This window comes from Suricata suricatta, chromosome 3 (assembly GCF_006229205.1).
Source record: "Suricata suricatta isolate VVHF042 chromosome 3, meerkat_22Aug2017_6uvM2_HiC, whole genome shotgun sequence".
NCBI classification, from domain to species: domain Eukaryota; kingdom Metazoa; phylum Chordata; class Mammalia; order Carnivora; family Herpestidae; genus Suricata; species Suricata suricatta.
The window spans coordinates 67,292,622-67,310,672 of record NC_043702.1 but is presented as its reverse complement, the minus strand read 5'-3'; the positions used below and the strand labels follow the sequence as shown (position 1 = coordinate 67,310,672).

Sequence of the window (18,051 nt, the reverse complement as noted above, 5' to 3'; positions counted from 1 at the left end):
CTTCCCAACTCGTTCTCTGTCTCTCTCAAAAATTAATAAAACAGAAAAAAATAAAATATCACAGCTTTACTCCTGAACCAGTTCATCCTCTCTCTAATCTAAACCTCCCTTTCTCTCTTTTTTACTTTAAAGGAAAAATAGCTAATCATTCATTAACTTTGGTGTAAGAGACTTATGGATACTTAATAAACAGTCCTCTTCTCTTTGGTTGTTTCTTGTTTTTAAAGGAATTTACTTCCACCCACTTGATCATTCACAATTTTTCTGCATTTGCTAGTTTATGATTTCACAGCATTATTTTAAATCAACCACTTATAATGTTTCCCACGACATCCATGCAGTTGGTTACAGAATTCAAAGACTACATTTCCCATTTACCAGTTGAATGAAGCTGTATGTGAGTTGGAGACTGGATTCAAATCCTGACTTCCCTTGGCACACTGCCTAGCCTAAGAGCCTGGAATTTTTTTTTTACTTGAAATGTGGGGGTACAGACACCAACCTTGCAGGGCTGCTGTGCAGTTCCCATGAAAATTCAGGAAAAACACTGCCCATGTTACATGTGCATTACATAGTGACCATTATTGATGATTAAAATTTCTCTTAAGCCAGATCATGTCTATCTGTGGTCCCATGACTGAAAGCACAAGAATGACATGTGGTTCATACTTAATGAGGCCCTTATAATTGTGAGTGTTGATGGCTATGCTCCAAAATTTACCTCAAGTGGCAAAGTAACCCTCAGCCAGACTGAGAGCGCCACTCCTAGGACTTCATAGCTGTCACACGTGGTGTAGCTCCTTCCACTCTAAAGGAACACTAACTCCTTCACTTGCACTTGACGACAGGGATGGCTCACTTGTTGAGTTAGGTGTTTACTTGGGTGCATTTACTCCTCAGTTTGTCCATGTGTTAGAAGAATTTCGAGTCTTTGTTCCTAGAAGGTGGTGGTAGCACATATACCAACTCTCTAGAGTCACACACATAAAGTTAACCTTTATATAAGTCTATAATGACATATATTTTTTATATAAATGTGATATCTTCATGAAAAATGCATCCCAAAGATGAAAGGTTCATCCCAGAACACTTCATATTCTTTACACTTTACAACTTTGAAACATAAACGAGGGAGGAAAATCAGATGATCTTAGACTTCATCTCCTAGTCACTCACCTGGCTGCTTCAATCTGATCTTCAACTTCAAATGTTCCCAGTCTTCTGTTGACTGCATGCATGATCTTATCTCCTTGGTAACCACTTCCTCTGCCATCAAAGCTAGCTACGATAATGTTTTCGGTGCTTGCAAGATAAGTAGCCCAGCTGAGTCTGAAGACAGCGTCTGCTTTTTGACTACACGGGCCTGCATATCTGTGAAAAATCCCAAATTGTTAGCCTTTGTGGTTTTTCGGAATCAAATAAGGAGTGCTTGTATTTCTACTCCCTGTGGACAAGAAGTGTGCATCTCACCAGGTCATGAGCCTGAAACTGTGCCAGCCACCAGGGCTTCAACAATGGTTCCTCTAAAACCTGGCAACATGACTATAACGGCTGTGTGTCTCCTTCAAAGATGTCCATCAGTATTACCTTTGAAGACTGGTATCAAACACAGACTTCATAGGCCAACATTTTCTAAGTCATATGTTTGTTGGAAATCAAAGAGATAAAGACTTAATAGTTGGGATAGGGAAGTTGTTTTGGAAAAATTAATGAGGATGACAATAAATGCAGCTTTGACTATATCTTTCCTCCCTGGCTTACAACCACTCCTCGACCACACATGTATTTCCTAGGCTGGAACTTCCTTAAGGATTACTTTGACTGCTGTATAATATGCAGTTTCTTCCCCAACCCTAGATGGGGTTGCACAGTAAGGCAAATGTGCATGAGTCATAGTGGAATGGGCCAAAGTATGAATGAATGCTATTCCTTAAAACTTCAAAGGAGAAAGAAGTGGACTGTATTGAGAATTGGGTATGTTGTTGTTCAGCATTCCACCTACTAAAGACTGTAACTCCCTGATATCAGCGATCTTTACAGGCTATAACCCACTCCCACACAGCTGGATGCACACTTTCCATCAAGCCCTCTCATTTCCATTTGTTAATCAAGGCAAGCTCCCAATAGCGCTATCTTTGCACCATCTACAGGACTCCTGGACCTAGACCTCTCCCTCCAAGCCCATTTCTCCTACTGATCTGCTCACTGTCCCTCTAGCGCATGCCGTTGTTCCATCAAAAGAACTTTGGTTTTTAACAAACATTATATTACTTTAATTTTAAACTAAATATTGTAACATTCTAACTTTTAAGGAGAAGAATGCTCTTGTGCATTTCTTGGGTGAGTAAACATTTTTTTAACAACATGTGAAATGATACTAGATTCCATGATATTAGATTTGGTACAGTAACAGCTTCCCTTAATATTAGTTATGTGTCAAGTCACCTAACCCCCTAAGATTAAACAACATTATTTAAAAAAAAAATAGAAAGCAAAGATTTAGACATCTAAGGATGGGAAAAGAAAAATAACTGAAAAGAAACAGGCAGTAAATTTATCCTGTTTTTTTAAACTTTCCTTATAAAGGGGAGGTCTAACCATTCCTTACTAGGGAGTCAAAGAGATAAAAATATCACTCTTTTCTAAAGGATCTGTTTTCAATATGGGGGCTAAAACCTAAAGCAAATTAGTGTCACTGTAGTCAAAGTAATAAGGCTTACTGAAAATCATACAGCATATTTCAAAGTTTAAAATACCTTTTCTCTATCTTTGAGCTTTTATTTTTTGTTCACATGGAACTGTAAATACAGTGCAACAGGCTCTGTTGGACATCAACACCGCTCCTTTTTTTCTCCTATAAATGGGCGCAATAGAACTCCTCATATAGTTTTGCAAATCACCTGGTGTGCAGCAGGTCCCCAGCACATTTGTTGGTTTATTTTGGCTTTTTTTTTTTTTAATAAAGGAAATGAGACAAGCTAAGACAGAAAGAGTGGCATTGTCACATCAAATGTGAGATCGGGGCAATTTTAGAAGGAGTACAGTAAAATATATTCCCAATCATTATCAAAACTATTTTACAAAGATGCCGAATTTAGAATGTGCATGAGTTTACATTTACTGTCCCAAGATTTGTGATTTCAGAAGTTTCTCTAAGACCTGAAGACGTCTGGATTATAATGAATAATTTCCTAGATCACATCTCTTCACCAAATATGGGAATGGAAAATACCAGGCAGTGATATTTCAGGAACTAATGGAAAAGAATAGTGATGTCCTAGTGAATGAAAGGCCACCATTGGAGATGTGGGGGCAAATCTGGGGGTAGAGAAATTGTTAACACTATTAATACCTATCTCTTGCATGTTAAAATGTGCAGATAAGGATAAAACTGGGACCTGAAAATTCTTTGGAATTCCTTTGTATTTCAGAAACAAATCAAAACAAAAATATGACAAAAGAGATGTCTACTCTCTCCGTTAGAAAGATAGTAGAAAACAAAGGTTTGGTTTGTGAGTGCAAAATGGAAGAAGGAAACAGTAAAACTGTTTCACAAGGATTCAGGAAGAGAAAAAGGATTTTTTAAACATTTTTAAACATTAATTTTCTGTAAGCTGCCCTGGGTAAAAAAAAAAAAAAAAAGTACAATGATTAACTTCCAAATTGTTCCTTCCTCTTGAATACTTACACGTCTATTAGGAGAGGATATTTCTTGGATGTATCAAAATGAGGCGGCAAAATCATCTGATACCAAAATTCTAAACAATCAGAAAGATTAATTAGTAAAGTAAGAATAATTATTTGCACATGATCTAGTCTCTTTGTCAGTGATAAATCATAGCTAGGAGTCAACAGTTTGTTACATTAGAATTGAGAAAGAAAACAAACTGCTTGGATTCAGTATGTTTTTAAGATATAAAAATATTCTCCTTCAGGGTAGGATACTAGTCAAGATTAAAGCCATAAAGTCATTTCTAATGTATCTATTAAATACATTGGTGCCTGGTAAAAATAAAAGTGCATCTTAGAATTGCTAATGTTTTGTTTTTATGATTCTGTTCTTTGGCATCTGATCTACTTATCTAGTTTGTTTATGGCTTATGTTCTAAGTTTTCCTCCAAAATGTTTTCCTCTTCTTGAATTTTCTTGAAGATGTTTAGGATTTTTAGTTGGCCCCAACTCTATTTTAAAATTCTGATTTAATAACATTTTTGTAATTCTTATTGCCATCCCAGACCGCAGAGCTGAGTTCCCATTTTCAGCTCCGTGTTTCACAGAAGGAAATCAGGTTTACACGGAGCAGACTGTTGTGAACGTTCTGTATGGTCTGCAGATCTGTTTAATTCTTTGTGCTTGATTTAGCATCAGTTTAATAAAATTTGTCCCTAAATAACGAATTGGTTTCCTGTGCTCCAGAGATTCAAGATGATGAGGTACACTAATAAATCTTAGAGAGCAAGAGAGTGAGAGAGAGAAAGAGAGCGAGACAGGGAGAGAGATGTTCCATATTTTAATCAGATTATTTCCAGCTTCAATAGATTTAACCTGAAGGGGGAAATAATTCGTATCTCTAGAGCTGCTGCTTCTTTACATTCTTCTTTCTGTCTTTCTTTTCTTTTCTGTCTTGTTATAGTTATCTCAGTTGATGTAAAAGGAAAGTTTTAGGAGTAAAATCTTTATATAAATAGATTTCTCTTTAATTTGCCTTTGGCTGATTATTTTATGCCTTCTATATTTGAGTTATTATTTCCTTAATAGAGTGTGAAGCCGTGTGTTGACCATGTTGTTTTCAGTAAGTATGACAAACTCATCATTTGATCTCTCCTTTGTTTGAATGGATACTAGTTGATTAGAAGTGTTTTAGTTCCATCATTCTGAAGATCAGTGTTTTCTTTGGGGGGCGGGTTCTTTGTAATCCCCAGTCCCACCACCTTCTGCCCCTCCTCCTGGGCCTCTTCCCCTCTTCCCTCCAGGTCTTCCTTTCCTGGAGTTTGAATGTACACCCGCCTCACAGCTGGAGTCTCTGGCTCTAAGCTCCATCCTCACTCCCTATCAGATTGTCCATCCAGTCCTGTGGCTTCTCTGAGTCAGAAACTTTTGGGATCCTCCACTTTTTATCCTACCTCAGTGCGCAGTGCCTTCTGCACCAACAGTCCAGGTGGCTCTCCAGAACTCTAAATCCTTGCCCGTCACGCCTGATTCAGGGGCCAGCAGCACTGGCATCGCCAAGGAGCGAGTCACAGACTCTGAACCCTGGGCTCACCCCTTGCGGGATCACAGAACGCTGCCTTAGCACCATTCCGGTGATTCTTATGCACGTTTCATTTGAGTAGCCCCACTCTGAGTTCTCCAGAAGCACCTCCTGCTTTCCGGGGCCTTTCCTGCTATTTAAACTTGGATGAATCTTTTTGAATCTTTTCTATTATTAGCCTGTATGTTTTTTAAAAATATGTAAAATAAATCAGTCCTGGTGGATTCCCCCATCTCCTATGAGTAATTAGCTCTTAATGGAAAAAAAAGCAAACAAATAAAAATGAACCGACTGCATTTCCTGCTCAAAGAACCCCACCTCCACCCCATTCTTAGTGGTTTCTGCACATGACCAGTGCTAGACTCAGACTCCCTGCACAGGGACAAGGCTAACTGTGGCAGGGAGAAGGTTACAAAATCCAGGATTTCTCTTTGGAGTCTGAAGTTTCAACATTTTACAGCCAACCCTAATTTTTTTATACGTTTATCTCAGACATATTTTTTTATCTCTTTGGGTTAGAGGCAAAATATATTAGGATATCATTAAATTAAATGCACAACTAATACTTTATAGAACAGAGTTACTAACAGAATGAAGCTGAAGTAGCAATACTGGAGTTTTTCCAAAGGCTTTCCTCTTAACAGAATAAATTTTACATAGACTGGTACTGTATTTTAAATTAAACAAGTAAAACTACCAGTTTTCATGACAGGCTATTTCATAGAAAAAATAAACTTAGGTTAGAGTTACATATGTGTATTCTTGAATACAGATATTTTCAGATAAAAGTTATCACGTTTAGAGACATTTTTATTGGTGTTTCCATGAGCAGTTCTATTCTTAAAGAAATTTAACTTACTTGTTTCATTCAAAATAAGGAAATCCAGTTTTTTTGAGGGCATCTGGACCTCCTGCAGCATTTTCTCCAAAGCTGAATTGTCTTCCAGGACTCTCAGTTCTAAACAAATATTCCAGACGGCAGTCATTTGTTACCACGTGAATAATATGGATTATGCAAAGCAGTAATAAGAGGCAATTCACTGATGGAGTCGACTATGTATTCTTTTTTTTTCCCCACTAATTTTTAAAGTTTATTTATTTATTATTGAGAGAGAGCAAGAGAAAGAGCCCAAGCTTTGGAGAGGCAGAGAGAGAGATGAAGACAGAATCCAAAGCAGGCTCCAGGCTCTGAGCTGTTGGCACAGAACCCTGTGAGGGTCTGGAACCCACAGGCCTTGAGATTATGACCTGAGCTGAAGCCAGACACTTAACCTACTGAGCCACCCAGGCGCCCCAAGGGACTATGCATGCTTTAGATTAGAATCCTGGAGTTCAAATCATTATTCAAACATTCTAAAGCCAAAAAAAAAAAAAAAAAAAATCCCACTATGTTAAGTACATGTTGGTCCTATTCATACACTTAAAATGAGCAAAGGAAAAGTGAAACCTTAGAAAATACCTTCATCATTGCTGCTTCGATGTAAAGTGTAGCGGGGCAGACCAGGGCCTATAAACATAATCAGGGGAAAATATTTTAGGTGAGATTTTTTTTTTTAAGAAAAGAAAATAGCATAGTTTTCAAAAATGGCATTTGTTACCACTTAACTTTGATATCATTTTGATACCATTTAGCTTTGATAGAATAACTATCATAGTGGTATAAGGGGCTTACTAAGTGTTAGCTGTTTTTTCTTTGAAATAAGTGCAATTTGATTGTAGTAAGTATTACCAAAAAGGCACAAGGATCAGAGGAATGAAGCAGAAAATGCACCTCTGGCTCTACCGGGTGCCCTGGGAATGCTGCCCCCTTCAATTTCCTCATCTGTGAACTAAACCAGGGGACCTCTGACGGCTACTATCCTTCCTTCCCCACCCCAAGTCCACAATCCTGCGATAACCACGCCCGCTCTCAGGCCACGCCTCCTTAGGGCGGATTTCCTTGCCCCGCCCCCGCCCCCACGGAGTCCTGAGCCAGGGGGCACATCTGCACAGTGCCTGACTTGGATAAGCGATTCCTTTCTGGCATGCAAAAGTGTTTTTCTCACATGAACATATCTTCACTATTTATCCCAACTGTGGTAGTTGCAGACTAGAAGGTAATGTATAAAAAAGCTATTTGGTGAGCTAGTTAATTTTGATGCATTTAAATAATACTGTTTGATTCTTGATCAGAACCATAGTGAAGGCACTATACAGACCTGGGTTTGAATCCTGGCTTACCTGCTGTGTCACTTAGGACAACATGTCTATACTTCAATCTCTTTACATGTGAAATGAGGGCAATATCTACTTTATAGAGTTTTCTTAGGAATCAAACAAGACCACAAATATAAAACTTTTAGCACTGTTCCTAGTATGAAATGCATGCCCAAGAAATGGTCACTAAAACCAGTCACAGAAACTAAAATATAATGATAAGGAAAAGGTGCTGGTAAAGAAAGATTCGTTTGGCTGGTTAGGAGATCTCTTTTCAGCGAGGGGCCAGTTCTTTCCAGAATATATGGATTCTTTCTTTTTGAGAAGTAATCTAGCATAGTGCTTATGGAGCACTCAGGAGGTGGAGACCTGGGCTTGGGTGCTGTTGGCCTCTGATTAGCTGTGCGACCTGTGGAAGTCCTTGCCTGTCCTTGCCAAGCTTCTTCATTTACCATACGGAAAATGAAAATTAAACAGCAACAGAAGATGGAACAGTGAGCAGGCTGGGTGACAGGCACTAGCCACATACATTTTCTCAAAGGGGCAAGTACATAATAAAAGATCTACGATTAAAAAAATCTAATAACTATCTACCTATCCATCCATCCATCTATCTAAAACAATGAAGTGCTTCTGCTATACACAGGCTCCAGTGTGTGAGTGTACTTATGGGTGTGTTCAGTCAAAAGCAAGCCATGTAAATCTCCTGGTTAGAAGGGGAGAAAAGGTGGTTAACACATCACTTAAAGTTTGAAGAGAAGGGACTTCAGTGATTTCAAGAGTGGCTCAGATTCGAGAGAAGAAAACTGAGCAGGGCAGCAAGAGCATGTCCCAGACAGGACACAGAAGGAAACAGATGGGCAGACTGAGCCAGGAGGGTGGTGAACGTTGTCTGAAGAGAGGAGGGAACATCAGCTGGTGAGTGGAAGGCTAGACAAGTGTGCAGCCTGAGGGAATGTTAGGGGGGGTTGACAGACGGACATGGTGGTGCTGTCTTCCCTGCCCGTGCCCATTCACACTTACCTGAACATCTGAGTTGATAGAACTTTGCATCTTTACTAAATGATACAGAATAGTACTGACATCTCTCTGGTTCCAGGTCACAACTCGGGCATGTCACTTTTGTGTAGTCATTAAGTTGGATTCTGTAAACCAATGGTGGAAATTAAGGTTGATGAAAGTAGAAACGAAACGATGGAATTGAACAATGCCATATTCTGGTTTCAAAGCTATCAGAATGCCAAAGCAATGCTCAAAAACTTTTTAGTGTGAGATAACTCCATGAATTAATTCATTATAACCTCAAACCTCCCACTGTTTGGAAATAACATAAAGCATCTAATAAAGCCATTCTCTTTTGGTGACATGGGGAGGTTTGATTTATAAAGGAACAGAAGCTCTTAATTACAATTCTAGTTAATTAAGACAAGGGGGAAAAAAAAAACCCAGAAATCATTCTTCAGCTAAGAAGACTCAAGTCAAAAACTTGATAGAGCTCTTACCTATATAGATTTCTTCCTCCTGGCATTCCGTTATGTTCATTACTAATGTAGTATCTGGGAAGAAGACAAATGAGATATATATTATGTTTTTAAAGAAAGGCAAGTGCATTCTGTTTAACTCAACACCAAGCATTAGTGCTGGCCCTCCTGGGGTTGTTCTTCCCTCCTTCCTTTTCCCCAGAGGCCACTTTCTCCCCATTATCTCTAAATAGGAGATTCTGTGTTTTGTTTTGTTGTTTTAACAGACTACAATATCTGAATGCAGGAATTGCTCCCTTCATTAAAGGGACAGTAAAAACTAAAACAAAAACAAAAACAAAAAAAAAAGGTCTCTTGTAAGACAGATGTACTGGACAAGTAGCCTGAAGTTGAGAGCCCATGTGTGTCTATTGTTTTCCGTATTTTCTGTTTTAGAACACAAACTACTATCTTCCTAAGGGCCACAGAGCCAGCTCTAAAGAGGAGCTTCAAAGACTGCTTTGGGCAGGGGTAAAAATCCTGCATGGTGACACCCGATAATGAATTGTGAAAGTGCCATAGATTCTAATGAAAAATAACACTCTCGTGCCACAATTCGTGTGTGGTAGCTGACAGCCTATGCAAAGCTTTCCATTTTCCAAAAAGCAAGGCCGAAACACGGACAGATAAAATAGCCTCTCCAAGCCTTCCAAAATTCGGTGCCAGTTAAAATTTCACAAAATGCCCCTGATTCTGGTTCAGTGTTCTAAGCCGTTTAAGGAAAGAGGCTGCAGCCCTTCTAATGTAAAGCAGGTAAGAGCAAGAGGTAGAGCCGCTTGGTGGCATGGTATCAAATCTGCTCAGCATATGTGAAAATCATTAAGGCTTCCGTATGTTAAAAAGAAAAAAGTACTGAACACATTCCAAATAGACTATTCTTTATTTGTAGGAGATTTTCCCCTATTTCTGGGCAGAGAGGGTGTGATTACAACAAGTATATTTACATCCATCCAACTGATTATTAGAATACTCACAGGTAATCACTGGTAAGAGCTTCTATTCCGATGACTTCCCAAGCTCCTTTTGTAATAAATGTGCAATCCTAATGGGATTTTTAGAAAAGAGGTTTATTAAACTCTCTCACCAAAGTTAAGGGGAGGATTAAATCATTTATAGCAACAGTTTAGATGATCTTAGGCCTTCTCCTTGGGTGTCCCCACCCCACCCCAGAGCACTCCAGATACTGCTTTGGAATTTGAATTAATCAGATTATTAATACACCTTGGTCAACTTTACCAAATGATTTCAAGTTACTTTCATTAAAAAAGAGATCAACCTGAAGCAAATCACATAGGAATACTCACTTTCTTATCTACTTGGAAAAGGCAAATGTGTTTGTAGCCATCTTGGTTGCTGATGATCTTGTAGAAGTTCCTTCCGTCAGAGGTAAAATGAGGTTCTGAGGGCCTAAACTAGAATGCAGTAGAAAACGAAAAACACATTAGCGCACATTAGTCTCATCTAGGCACCAACTTTGATTTGAAAGTCGTCTCAACATCTCTGTCCAAAACCCATGCTTCATTTACTTGCCAAATAAAACCAGGATGAAATTTTTTTCAAGAGAAAATTCTCCTTCTAGAAAATGCAGACAAAAAGATCTCTCTCAGGGTATTTTTTGTGCGGAGTAAATGAGAGAAAGCACATGAGGAGGCTTACGTGGACACTCAACACAGAGCAGAGCAGTGGTATTATAATCTTTGGACATCTCTCTGTGGAGGATAGCTCATGGACTTCTGGCTACAAATGTGTAAAAGTCAGCATTTCAGTTTTATGAGGTAAATTTTTTCTGTTTCACAGAAACAAATGATTATCATTATTATTATTATTATAACTGGAATTTTGTGCCTCTTAATCCCCTTCACCTATTTCACCCATCTCCTCACACCCCTTCCCTTCAAGCAACGATGAATTGATTGCTGTTTTGTTTGTTGGCTTGACACAGACTATTATTTTTACTGTTTCAGATAAGAAGTGGATTGTAATTTGAGGGATTTGTTCCCTCTTTTTAAAATACATATTTCTTTTTGAAAGCCAGAAAGTCTTTAACCATTTCCGGACTGGGTTCTATATGGAAATGTCTGTCGTATATTTCACATGGAAACATTTCTGTCGTTACCATTTTTATGGGAAGTCTTTTCATTTTGCTAAATAGGATCAACAATTTACCAAAAAAGTAGTTGTATGGAAATATACTATAAAATTTCCATTTTTCACAGTTCAATAAAAGATAGTTCTCAGCACATAATGTAGTTTAAGCAGAAGAGTATCTATCCCAGCCTGAAAGGAATATGCTGCCTTACGACTACATTTGAGAGCAGGTAGGAGATGGTCTTTTAAAATTGTTGGTTCACTTTACCCTAGATGTTTCCTCTTTCATCAGCTCCCATTTTGGGAAGGAAGAAAAATGCTTCCTCTTCTATTTAGTGATTCAAAGTGGATTCATTTATGGAGCAAGCTGAGGCGTGCAGTACACTTGGTGTTCTCATTACAGAGCTCTGAAACACATTCCCCTCTCTAGACCTGTGTTCACAGCCTTATCTTTTTAATACATTTCCCTGTTTCCCCTGGATGGAGTTGTGCCTAGTAGAAATGTGTGAAAAGTGGCATCTGTCTGGTTAAATACAGAGAGGAAAAAACATATTTTTTTCAAAGAGTCGTGAGGAAGTGTAGCGTGTCTCTTGCCATGGAGGAAACCACTTTTCATGTTGGCAAACCTCTCCCCTCTGCCCAATCAATGCCTGAAGAAAAGGGACGTGTGAATGCTATCGGAACTCCAAGCCCAGCTGGAAGGGGTCCTGTTCCTGGACCAGGGGCCTCACCTCTCTGCCCGGAGAGATGTGACTGAAATCTTTACATATTTTGTCCCTTTGTTTCTCTCTTAAAGGAGACTTAATAGAAGTGGTCGTAATAATTAGGTGAGATTTGTTCATCGTCTCTCTAGGAGGTGCCACAATGGCTGGACTTCCTTCATTAACTTGTTTCATCCCACGGTCTGGTGGCAACACGGTTGGTGATTCTGCCCAAGGCGTGGTGCAGCAGGAGTGAGAAGTGTGATAAGTCCCTGCGGGTCACTGTGCTTTCTTGGATGAGACGCTGCATCTGGGGCCTAGGGAAGTGTGAAGCCACACGAGTACTATTTCCTCCAGAGGGAGGTGCACAGCAGTGTGGTGTGTATGCCGCTGAGCTGCTACTGGATGTGGTCCCATCTCCTTACGCATTAGTGTCAGCTGTGGGGGGAAGCCATGTTTTCTGCCTCCAAAGCCCAGGACTTTGAATATGAGGTCAATGAGCATATTTGGCAGCTTAGTAGCATTTCAGCAAAGGTTTGCTTTTTAACTTTCTGGGAGCCACAGTTTGCCTCAAGTCAGTCTTCTGTTTCGTCTGCTCTTAAGTTTTAACTTGTTCTCTTATCTCTTCCAACTGAGCATGATCTATATTCTCTATAAAAAGATATCTCTGCAGGGGGCATTTAAATATTTTGAGAAATAGGTCAAGTAATAGCTCTATTAAGAGCAAATAATACCGGGCCTTCATTTGGTATATATATATATTTTTTTTTAAAAAAGAAAGAGAGAGCATGTGAGTACAAGTTGGGGAGGGGCAGAGGGAGAAGGGGAGAGAGAATCTCAAGCAGGCTCCATGCACGGCACACAACCCAATGTGGGCCTCTGTCCCACAACCGTGAGATCATGACCTGAGCCAAAATTGGGAGTTGGATGCTTAACCTCCTGAGCCTCCCAGGGACCCCGGTATATCTATATATGAAACAGCACTGAGTATCTGATCCACATGACAAAAAACCTTAACCACTTACTCTTCCAACCCAGCCAGTGGTACTCATTTCAGTGTGCTGTTGTGCCTAGGGAAGGAAAAATACAGGGACAGCATTTCAGAGAGAAGTAAGATATGCATTCTGATTCTTTAGCTGCAATTAGTGGTAATATAGACAAATTGTACCTAAAATAGTTGAAAATTATCTCCATTTGTTAGTATTGTTGCATCAGAACATTTACCTCTCCTGCCTAGGGCTCTGTCTTCCATGTGTGGCCCTGGAAGGCCCACCAGCATTTTCAATTCAACAAGTACAGAACAGAAGATGATGTCCTTTATCTTGCCTCCATCCCCACCGGCTTATTCTTACATGTTCACTCTTCCGCCTGGTGCCATCACTCACCCAAGCCAGAGGCACGGAATTGCTCTAGGTGCCTCTTTACTCACAGCCACCTCCTCAACCTCCTGGTTCTTGGACTTCTCTCGTCCTTCTCCACTGTTACTGCCTAAGCTCGGGTTATCGTCATATTTCCCCTGGTTTGTTGTCCTGACCTCCCGGCTGAAGACCCGGTCCGGGGCTCTTCGCTTTTTCTAGTCTGCCGTCTACCCTGCTCAACCCCTGGCTGACCTCCCTTGGCAACAGATGGTTCAGCTCCCTGTGTCTTACAAGGAAGTCCAAACACCTGAAAATGGCATCTGAGCCTCAGCCTACCTCCACCCTCAGTTCTCACCATTGTACCTCAACCCAACCTTGGTCCTTTGGAGCCCCAGACCCCACACGTTCCAAGTCATTCAATGGATGCCTTTGCACTGCCTCTGCTCACAGGGTCCTTGTGCCCTTATCTGCCCAGCTGTTCCAGTTCTTCCTTGTCACCTCCCACCCCTGTCCCCAGGTGAGTGGATTGTCTTCTTCTGTCTTATATTCCCTCTGCACCTTGCTTATACCCTTTTAGAGCACAGTATCTTGACAGTAGGATGATGTATTTGACAGGAAGCCAAAAGCTTGAGATTTTTAGTTTGGATTCTGGCTGTCCTGTGACCCAAGCAAGCTCCTCAACCTCACCGTGTCACAGTCTGGCTACTGTGAAGGGTCAAGAGATGGTATCTACTATTATTGATTATCATAATGGTATTCCCTACTATAACATAACATTTTAGGGACAGGCATGTTGTCTAATTCGTTGTTGTTTTTTTGTTTTAATCCAGAGCTATGCACAGAACTTGGGACACATTAGGTATTCAGTGTTTGCTGTATAAATAAACGAAATGAGCAAATCAAGATACATGGTGCCCAAGCTTTCTGAGGCAAAGATCTGAACAGTGTCCAACCAGGATGGGGACAGGGAGGGGAGGTGGGTAAGCACAGAGACTATTACCAGAAGAGGGCTTGTAGAAGTGTGCTTGACATATGCCAGCAAACCTTCCCTGGACTTTGCCTCTCCTGAGGCTGCTGGTTCCCAAAGGGGTTTCAATTCTGATTCACCAGCTTGGCTGAACCTTGAAGTTTCTTGTGGGGAACGCTCCACACTCCCAAGCACTTCAGTTTTGAATTAACACTTGCTTTTGTCTTAATGTTGCCACCCTTTCAGCCTGGTAGTTATCTATTTATGTTCTAAAGCCGTTTACTGCTTAAAGATAGTCACAGTATGGTAGTAGATTTGCAGCCTTTTGAATCTTGTTTTCTTTCACACATACTCGGCCAGTCATTTACCACTGCCCATATTTTCTCTATGGAAACACACTTCCTGGACCTTGCAGCCCCTGGTCCTCTTGGGCTTTTTGAATTTTGACATCAAATTCTATCTTCTGGGTTTCCAAACACCATCCCCTCCCCCAAGTGATAATATCTATAACTAAAACAGAATGACGACTGAGTAAAGGTGAAACGGAAGTACCATCAGATACCCGATTCTCCAAAGTTAGTGAAAACGTACCCACTGCCTCAGGAACTGACACTCAGAAAGAATAGAAACTCAAACTTTATTTCCTGATTCCCACTCACTCTCCCTGTTTTCATACTGTCCTTGGATCACATGTAGCTTTAGAAGCAGAACATCCCCATTAAACCTCACCGCTGAGGAAGTCCATTTGCCAGTGGACTTATCATAGTCACAAATATCCACGACGGAGTAGTTCTGAACCCTTCGGAGCCATTGTAGAGAAATTCTTTCTTCGTTTACCCATGTTACGTCACACAGATAGTAATCCCTGCGAGGAAGGAAGGGAAGAAGTGAGAAAGGACTGATAGAAGGGAGGAGGGGAGAGAGAACAACCATTTCCAGACCTCGGTATAGACAGACATTTTACTCACTGAAATCAGTCTTAATAGGCATATAATTTTAAATGGTTGTTGGAAGTATTTAATAACACAATATTTTACTTTTTCTGAAAGCTTAAAGTGTACTTTAGTTTTGAATGGAAACTAAAATACATCTGACAGGAAAAACAGTAGCTAACATCAAGCAGTGGCTTGGCAAACGTGACTCACACCACAGCTCAGGATTTTTCAAGTCCTCAGCTTGGCCTTTGGTGGTGCCAGGAAGTCAAGGGTGACATTTTCCCATCTCTTTTCTGCTGTCTTGAGAGAAAATTACAGTGAGGCCAGAGATACTGGCTGAGATTTGAATATTTTCTGGTAATTTGACGTGCTTCTCTAGAAATTTCTTGCTTTTAGGGTGAAATTACAACTGACCCTTTTCTCAACTTCATTTTCAAAGGGGAAAAAATTGACTCACATCTCTACAAACTTTGCAAATCAAATAATTATACTGTAAAAACCTTTTCTCAAGATTCAAAACATGAACCGCGTGGGAAAAAAATTCCAGGAACTTAAACATAAAATTTATACAAATGGAGATATCTCCAGCAGCGCGTCTTCCTCCACCACACACCTGTAAACATTTTTGGAACTACCTTATGATTTTTAGTGAGATGCATAGAATTTACAATTTACTTTTCTGCTAGCCTCTCTAAATATTTGGTCTAGACCATTAATATTGTTTTATTCGCTCTTCTTAGCCCCCGGTGTGATTTTGAATGACGGTTCCTAAACCAGTCCTTTCTACTGTCTGATCAAAGCCTTATTCCTGTTGTCAGAAAAATTCCCAAAAAATCCTTTCTTCCCTCTCTTCTTCTCTGACCCATGGCCAGATTCTCTTCGTGACCCTGAACACGCTGAAATGCTCCTTTGCTCTCCCCTTCCCAGGCTGTGGCCGCCCCGTCCTTGCATCTCTCTGCTTGACTTCAGGCTCTCTGTGGCAGGGCCACAGCTGGCTTGTTCACAGGGTGTCCCCAGGCCCCCGCAGAACACCTGGAGCAGAACTCAACGAAATTCTTGGAATGCAGCACTGAAGGGAAAAATTCCCATCCTATTCTTTGTGGCCTAAATAGCTTGGTCCTTCCTCAGAATTCACAGATTGAGTCCTACCTCCCCTCACAGACACTAAAGCAAACAACCACTTGGGATGGATTACCATGTCACTGTCCCCCTTTAATTGCTGGGGACACTGCCTGTGTTAATGTCCCCAGAAGGTACCTCCCGGCTGTCTCCACTGCAGGTGGCAGGTACCGCAAGAAGATCAAACCCCTTCACCCAGCAGCAAAACACCACTTTCCCACATATGGAGACCCCTCTCCATTCCAGCCGTTTCTTCTGCTTGTTAAGAACCGGCACACCATCAGTCTGGCTGGCTGGTGTCCCGTGAACACTCTAAGAGCTAGGTCCCAGCCGCCCCTCTTGGTTCAACCTGCCCTTCAGTCTGAAACCACTGCGGTGCTCTGACTTCCTTAGGTCTTCCTCAAATATCCACTCCGCTTCCTTAGAAACCCCCTTCTTCTACACCGATATCATCAGTCTTTTAAAGTGCTTGTCACTACCGACTGCCAGGCTGCAGCGTGTGAGAGTGTGAGCCCCTCTTTGCACGCACAGATCCAACCCTTCTGCCCTGTGCCCAATCCTCAGGCATTAAAGGAGAACATGGCAAGGCAAATGAATCTGATCACGGATAAGGAATAAATACTTGCAGAGGGGACTGCAACAATGGAATGCAACGGAGAAAAAGAAAACTTTTTGAAATTAACTTTCTAGACCAGGGGTCTGAGGACTTTCTCAGTAAAATGCCAGACAGTAAATATTTTAAGCTTTGTGGCCCACGTGTGCTCTGTCACAACTACTTATCTCTGCCTTTGTGGCACAAAAGCAGCTAGAAACAATATGTAAACAAACGAGTGTAGCTGTGTTCCAGTGAAAGGCTGAGATTTGAAGTTCATATAATTTTCACACATCATGAAGTATTATTCTTCTCGTGATTTTCCTTTCCAATCACTCGAAATTGTGAAAACCTTTCTTACTTGCAGAACACACAAAGCCAGGCATTGGGCTGGATTTGCCAGTGGGCCTGGTGTGCTGATCCCTGCTCTATGCCAGTGGTTCTTAATCACAGGTCAAATCCCTTTATATATCAGATAAAAATCATGTCCCTCTCTCTAAGGGGGAAAAGCCTCTTCACATACATGCACACCTTATCTCAGGGCTTTCCGGGGAACAATTAGGATCATGGACTCTAGAAAGAGCCTTCCTTTTTCTAAGTGACCTGGTAGGGAGGAGGGGCAGGTGAGGATGGCGGGGCAGGGGAGAAAATTCTTTAACAATTAGTGGATCAACTGGTACAAAGTCCTTTATTTACTAAAAACCATACATCATACTCCAGGTTCAGAAATCAGGAGAAAAACAACTTTTCCCCACGTGAAAACATGGGGTAATGGAATTTAGAAAGTCTGCCAGGAAACTCACATGCATCTGGCACCATCCCTACCCATTTCTAGATCAAAGGTTTATGAACCTGTATCCTCCCCTCCCTCTGTTACTCCCTGTAGCCCGACGTGTACTCTGCACCCTGTGAAGCTCCAGAATGGCCTTTCACCAGCGAGCGGGCAGTACATTTTGAAGTTTCATATAAACATACTTCCGCTTAATCTTTAGGATTTGGCATTAAGCGGAGACAGAATGACGCTGCGTAGCCCATCCCTGAGCCAAGATCCTGCCAGTCTGAGATGTCAGTGAGTCATAAAAAATACGTAAGGGAATCAACGACCCAACTGTACTTTTTATTGAAAGGTTTAAGTCCTACTTAAGACCAGAAAAATCCAAAGCAGAATTACCAGCTGTCCTTTGTGCTACATGCTCATTTTATTCTGTAAAAACAGAGAGGTGTGCACTGAGGAGACTGGTTATGAAATGGTGGGAAGGAGCCGAAGAGGGACCACCAGGCAGCCTGGTCTTCCCTCAAGCCAGTGGCTGCCGACCCCAGGTTA

At 41.0% G+C, this 18,051-nt stretch overlaps 1 protein-coding gene across 3 annotated transcripts in view; it reads right to left on the bottom strand.

Annotated features, from left to right (window-relative positions):
* DPP4 (dipeptidyl peptidase 4) overlaps positions 1 to 18,051 on the bottom strand; it is a 78,070-nt gene that overhangs the window by 17,102 nt on the left and 42,917 nt on the right. For all 3 annotated transcript variants that reach the window (XM_029934484.1, XM_029934486.1, XM_029934485.1), the window contains 10 exons: positions 14,811 to 14,946; positions 12,782 to 12,826; positions 10,272 to 10,379; positions 9,942 to 10,009; positions 8,950 to 9,003; positions 8,471 to 8,592; positions 6,711 to 6,758; positions 6,111 to 6,209; positions 3,689 to 3,758; positions 1,177 to 1,371 (listed from right to left, as the gene is read on the bottom strand). In XM_029934484.1, coding sequence (XP_029790344.1) covers positions 1,177 to 1,371; positions 3,689 to 3,758; positions 6,111 to 6,209; positions 6,711 to 6,758; positions 8,471 to 8,592; positions 8,950 to 9,003; positions 9,942 to 10,009; positions 10,272 to 10,379; positions 12,782 to 12,826; positions 14,811 to 14,946 — 945 coding nt within the window. The remainder of the gene's footprint in view (positions 1 to 1,176; positions 1,372 to 3,688; positions 3,759 to 6,110; positions 6,210 to 6,710; positions 6,759 to 8,470; positions 8,593 to 8,949; positions 9,004 to 9,941; positions 10,010 to 10,271; positions 10,380 to 12,781; positions 12,827 to 14,810; positions 14,947 to 18,051) is intronic.